Source organism: Papio anubis, chromosome 1, assembly GCF_008728515.1.
Source record: "Papio anubis isolate 15944 chromosome 1, Panubis1.0, whole genome shotgun sequence".
Taxonomy (NCBI): Eukaryota; Metazoa; Chordata; class Mammalia; order Primates; family Cercopithecidae; genus Papio; species Papio anubis.
In genome coordinates, this window is record NC_044976.1 from 30,536,975 (window position 1) to 30,543,545 (window position 6,571).

The 6,571-nt window shown below is 49.2% G+C and overlaps 1 protein-coding gene across 10 annotated transcripts in view; it reads left to right on the forward strand.

Annotated features, from left to right (window-relative positions):
* LCK (LCK proto-oncogene, Src family tyrosine kinase) overlaps positions 1 to 5,579 on the forward strand; it is a 32,883-nt gene extending 27,304 nt beyond the window's left edge. For all 10 annotated transcript variants that reach the window (XM_009203899.4, XM_009203914.4, XM_021938939.2 and 7 more), the window contains one exon: positions 5,042 to 5,579. In XM_009203899.4, coding sequence (XP_009202163.2) covers positions 5,042 to 5,244 — 203 coding nt within the window. In that variant the 3' untranslated portion in view covers positions 5,245 to 5,579. The remainder of the gene's footprint in view (positions 1 to 5,041) is intronic.
* Positions 5,580 to 6,571: the final 992 nt, after the last annotated feature.

Genomic DNA, 6,571 nt, shown 5'->3' on the forward strand with positions numbered 1-6,571 from the left:
GTGGCCCAGGCAGCCTAGTATGGTAGAAGAGGATCTAGCTCAGGAACAAGAGGCCTACCTTTTATTAGCAGATCTGCCACTGTTTCTAACTTTCTGTTTGACTTTGTTCAGATCATTCCTTCTTTCCCATCTGTTCTCATCTCTAATATGAGATTAGAACAGTGCTTGGTCAATACTAAGCTATTATCAATCATCACTTTGAACTAGTCACTTCACTTCTCTGAGTCTCAGTTTCCTGATATTAAAAATAAGAGACTAGGCCAGGTACAGTGGCTCATGCCTATAATCCCAGAACTTTGGGAGACCAAGGTGGGAGGATGGCTTGAGCCCAGAAGTTTGAGACCAGCCTGGGCAACAGGTCGAAACCCCATCTCCACAAAAACAAAAATTAGCCAGGTTTGGTGGCATGTGCCTGTAGTCCCAGCTACTCAGAAGGCTGAGGTGGGAGGATCACCTGAGCCAGGGAGGGAGAGGTTGCAGTGAGCCAAGATCATGCCATAGCACTCCAGCCTAGGGCAACAGACCAAGACCCTGCCTCAAAAAAAGAAAAAGAGAGACTCCATCTCTTCCCCCCCCCAAAAAAAATTAAAAATTAGCTGGGCATGGTGGCACACACCTGTAGTTTCAGCTTTTTGGGAGGCTGAGGTGGGAGGATCGCTTGAGCCCAGGAGGTTGAGGGTGCAGTGAGCCATGATCGTTCTATTGCACTCCAGCCTGAGCAACAGAGAGAGAACTTGTCTCAAAAAAAAAAAAAAAAAAAAAAAGGAAAAATGAGAGACCATTTGTGAAAGAGCCTGACTCATAGTAGGTTGTCAGTATACACTGACTCCCTCACCATCTCCTGGACAAAGCCCTTTACCCCTGAATTCAGCCAAGACAGGGATGGAATTTTTTGAAAGGAACTTGCTAAGAAACTCTGGGGAGAGGAAATGGAGCACAAAGACAACGGAGTAGGGAGGCGCGGCACAGTGGCTAAATTTGTAGAAGCGTCCCACATCCCCAGAGTAAGGTGAACAGACCTTTGCTCCAAGGAAGGTAAAGACACCTTGGAAGGCCAGATGTGGTGGCTCACGCCTGTAATCCTAGCACTTTGGGAGGCCGAGGCTGGTGGATCACAAGGTCAGGTGTTTGAGACCAGCCTGACCAACATGGTGAAATTCCATCTCTACTTAAAAAAAAAAAAATTAAAAATTAGCCGGGCCTGGTGGTGCGCACCGGTAATCTCAGATACTCAGGAGGCTGAGGCAGGAGAATTGCTTGAACCTGGGAGGCAGAGGTTGCAGTGAGCCGAGGTCGTACCACTGCACTCCAGCCTGGGCGACAAAGCGAGACTCCGTCTCAAAACAAAAACAAAAACAAAAAAAACACCTTGGAGACAGGTGAAAAGCTGAGGGGCTTCCCTGCCCTGGGCTTGCCCCAACCCAGAGTCCAGGGGTAGTGCTGGAGCTGGAAATATGGAAATACTCTCCAGTTATCCTGCCAGGGGTCCTCACTGCTCCTCGTCTATTCCCACAGAAGCAAACCCATAGGGAATGTATCTATTAGAAGAAAATAGGCAGTGAAAGCATGATGATAAATGGAAACTGACATGTAGCATTAGGGTCAGGGAGACAATGGGGAGAAATGGGGACCTTGGTAAACTTGCAGCTGCTCCAGCAGATGGTTGCAATTAAGGCGTGGGGGACCTGAAAAACCAGATCTTTTGTTTTTATAAGAGAAGCCAAAACTTGGAGTTTTAGGAAAATTTGTTCATTTCCATTTATTGGCGATCGAGTCAAATTGTTTAAAAGCACTCTAGGGGCTGGGCACGGTGACTCACGCCTGTAATCCCAGCACTTTGGGAAGCTGAGGTGGGCAGATCACAAGGTCAGGAGTTCAAGACCAGCCTGGCCAACATGGTGAAACCCCATCTCTGCTAAAAATACAAAAATATTAGCCAGGCGTAGTGGTGGGACCTGTAGTCCCAGCCACTAAGGAGGCTGAGGCAGGAGAATCACTTGAACCCTGGAGGCAGAGGTTGCAGTGAGCCATGATCACGCCATTGCACTCCAGCCTGCGCGACAGAGTGAGAGTCCATCCCAAAAATAAATATAAATAAATTAAATAAATTAATTAAATGAATAAATAAACAAAACCACTCTAGGGCCAATCCAAAGTGGATCTGTGGGCCATACTCTGGCTGGATTTAACCTGTGGGCTTGCATCCCCTAACTCTGGCCATGTAGTTCTGTGGCCTATGTCCTCCTATGCCCTAATTTTAAAATGTGAGAGTCCCGGTCGGGCATGGTGGCTCACGCTTGCAATCCTTGCACTTTGGGAGGCTGAGATGGGCAGATCACGTGGTCAGGAGTTGGAGACCAGCCTGACCAACATAGTGAAACCCCATCTCTACTAAAAGTACAAAAATTAGCCAGGTGTGGTGGCATGCGCCTGTAGTCCCAGCTACTCAGGAAGCTGAGGCAGGGGAATCCCTTGAACCTGGGAGGTGGAGGTTGCAGTGAGCCGAGACCATGCCATTGCACTCCAGCCTGGGCAACACAGTGAGACTCTGTCTCAAAAAGTAAAAAAAAATAAAACTGTGAGAGTCCCATAGGTAGAGGCCTCCCTTGTACAAGTCCTGGGGAAAAAGGGTCTCTGTTGACCAGGCTTCAGTCCCAAACTTTCCAGGAGCAAAACTTTGATTTTGTAAATACCCTATAAGATTTTGGTCTTTGGGAACTGCTTGTCACAATCTTTGTTCAGAAGACTGAAGGAGAAACCAGACACTACATGAGCAATTTAGAAACAGGGAAGGAGGGAGCTGTGTTACTGCTGTGATCACGTAGTTCTCCAGAGCAGTTCTTCTTGGGGTCTACATGCCAAACGCCTGCCAGAGGGGCCAGGACCAGCATAAAGGGAGGGAACCAGCTCAAAGACTATTTCATCTGGGTCATGGAGCCGCCTGGGGAACCTTCTCAAGCCCAAATAAGGTCTGCTTTGCTGAGGCCCAGCGTCCATTTGGCTTCCTGATGCAGGATGTCATGTGCCTGGTCTTAAAACTGGAGAGACTTCACCACTGTCTTGGTTGTGGGTGCCCATGCTGCCCTAGGCCCTGACCATCTCATCATTCCTACCAAATAATCATCATCCCAGGTGCCCTTTATTACTTATTTATTTATGTATGTATTTCAGACAGAGTCTCCCTCTGTCACCCAGGTTGGAGTACAGTGGCATGATCTCAGCTCACTGCAACCTCTACCTCCTGGGTTTAAGTGATTCTTCTGCCTCAGTCTCTTGAGTAGCTGGAATTACAGGTGTATGCCACCACGCCCAGCTAATTTTTGTATTTTTTTTAGTACAAACAGGGTTTTACCATGTTGGCCAGGCTGGTTTCAAACTCCTAACCTCAGGTGATCCACCTGCCTCAGCCTCCCAAAGTGCCGGGATTACAGGCGTGAGCCACCGCACCTGGCCTCAGGTGCCCTCTATGAAGCATCTCCGATCCAGACTTTCTGTGCCTGGATAGATTCGATGCTTTCTGTGATATATATATATATAATTTTTATTTATTTTTTATTTTTTGAGACAAGAGTCTGGCTGGAGTTGCTCAGGCTGGAGTGTAATGGCACAGTCTCAGTTCACTACAACCTCTGCACCTCCACCTCCTGGGTTCAAGCAATTACTGTGCCTCAGCCTCCCAAGTAGCTGGGACTACAGGCATGTACCACCATGCCCAGCTAATTTTTGTATTTTTAGTAAAGATGGGGTTTTGCCATGTTGTTCAGGCTGGTCTTGAACTCCTGGCCTCAAGAGATCTCCCTGCCTTGGCCTCCCACAGTGCTGGGATTACAGACGTGAGCCACCATGCCTGGCTTGTGCACTATATTTGATGCTTTCTCATCAATCCTCATTCAATCCTCATAACAATTCTGTCAGGTAGGAACAGCTATTTACTCTTTACTCTATTTTCCAAATAAGGAAACTGGGCTCGCCCAAGGTCCCACAACTAACATGTGTGTATTATTGAGCATTTAATTTATACCAGGGAAGCCGGTCATGGTGGTGTGCACCTGTTGTCTAGCTATTTAGGAGGCTGAGGTGAGAGGATCACTTGAACCCAGGAGTTCAAATCTGCCATGTGCTATGATTGTGCCTGTGAACAGCTGCTGCACTCCAGCCTGGGCAACATAGTGAAATCCCTTATCTAAAACATTTTTTTATTTTTGTTTTTATTTATTTATTTATTCATTTATTTATTTTTTGAGATGGAGTCTCGCTCTGTCGCCCAGGCTGGAGTGCAGTGGTGCGATCTTGGCTCACTGCAAGCTCCACCTCCCAGGTTCACGCCATTCTCCTGCCTTAGGCTCCAGAGTAGCTGGGACTACAGGCGCACACCACCATGCCCGGCTACTTTTTTGTATTTTTAGTAAAGATGGAGTTTCACCGTGTTAGCCAGGATGGTCTCGATCTCCTGACCTCGTGATCCACCTGCCTTGGCCTCCCAAAGTGTTGGGATTACAGGCGTGAGCCACCGCGCCCGGCCAACATTTTTTTATTTAAAGTAAATAATTAGCTGGGAACGGTGGCTCATGCCTGTAATCCAGCACTTTGGGAGGCCAAGGCGGGCGGATCACCTGAGGTCGGGAGTTCAAGACCAGCCTGACCAACATGGAGAAACCCATCTCTACTAAAATACAAAATTAGCTGGGCATGGTGGTGCATGCCTGTAATCCCAGCTACTCCAGAGGCTGAGGCAGGAGAATCGCTTGAACCTGGGAGGTGGAGGTTGTGGTGAGCTGAGATCGTGCCATTGCACTCCAGCCTGGGCAACAAGAGTGAAACTCCATTTCCAAAAAAAAAAAAAAGAAATAATCTATACCAGGCACTCCAAGTGGTGTGACTGACATTCAGCAAGTACGGCTTGTATGACCTTACCATTGATGAAGACCAAGATTCTTTTGGGTTGGTGCTCACACTGTGCCAGTTTAATATTCCGAACATTACCCCTGCCTGTGGGCTTCCAGTGCCTGACCTTCATGTCCTTTCTCCCATCAACCCCTAGGGATGACCAACCCGGAGGTGATTCAGAACCTGGAGCGAGGCTACCGCATGCCGTGCCCCGAAAACTGTCCAGAGGAGCTGTACCAACTTATGAGGCTGTGCTGGAAGGAGCGCCCAGAGGACCGGCCCACCTTTGACTACCTGCGCAGTGTGCTGGAGGACTTCTTCACGGCCACGGAGGGCCAGTACCAGCCTCAGCCTTGAGAGGCCTCGAGAGGCCCTGGAGTCCTCCCCTTTTCTCTCCAGCCTGACCTGGGGAGATGGAGTTCTTGTGCCATAGTCACACGGCCTATGCACATATGGACTCTGCACATGAATCTCGCCCATATGTGACACATATGCACCTTGTGTCTACACGTGTCCTGTAGTTGCGTGGACTCTGCACATGTGTCTTGTACATGTGTAGCCTGTGCGTGTATGTCTTGGACACTGTATAAGGTACCCCTTTGGCTCTTCCATTTCCTGAGACCACAGAGAGAGGGAAGAAGCCTGGGATTGACAGAAGCTTCTGCCCACCTACTTTTCTTTTTTTTTTTTGAGACGGAGTACAGTGGCCGGATCTCAGCTCACTGCAAGCTCCGCCTCCCAGGTTCACGCCATTCTCCTGGCTCAGCCTCCCGAGTAGCTGGGACTACAGGCGCCTGCCACCTCGCCCGGCTAGATTTTTGGATTTTTTAGTAGAGACGGGGTTTCACCGTGTTAGCCAGGATGGTCTCGATCTCCTGACCTCGTGATCCGCCCGTCTCGGCCTCCCAAAGTGCTGGGATTACAGGCTTGAGCCACCGCACCCGGCCGCCCACCTACTTTTCTTTCCTCAGATCATCCAGAAGTTCTTCGAGTGCCAGGACCTTATCTAATACCTCTGTGTGCTCCTCCTTGGTGCCTGGCCTGGCACGCATCAGGAGCTCAATAAATGTCTGTTGATGACTGTTGTACATCTCTTTACTGTCCACTCTTTGTGGGTGGGCAGTGGGGGTTAAGAAAATGGTAACTAGGTCACCCTGAGATGGGGTGAAAGATGGGATGAGTGGATGTCTGGGGGCTCTGCAGACCCCTTCAAATGGGACAGTGCTCCTAACCCCTCCCCAAAGGATTCAGGGAGACTCCTGCCTGGAATCCCTTAGGAAATGGGTGTGTCACAGGACCTTCCTCCCCATTATAAAAGGGCAACAGCATTTTTAACTGATTCAAGGGCTATATTTGACCTCATATATTTTTGTTTTTTGAGATGGAGTCTCGCTCTGTCGCCCAGGCTGGAGTGCACTGGCCGGATCTCAGCTCACTGCAAGCTCCGCCTCCCGGGTTTACGCCATTCTCCTGCCTCAGCCTCCTGAGTAGCTGGGACTACAGGTGCCCGCCACCTCGCCCGGCTAGTTTTTTGTATTTTTTAGTAGAGACGGGGTTTCACCATGTTAGCCAGGATGGTCTTAATCTTCTGACCTGTGATCCGCCTGTCTCGGCCTCCCAAAGTGCTGGGATTACAGGCTTGAGCCACTGTGCCTAGCCCAGATTTTGTTTTTTTAAGGCTAGT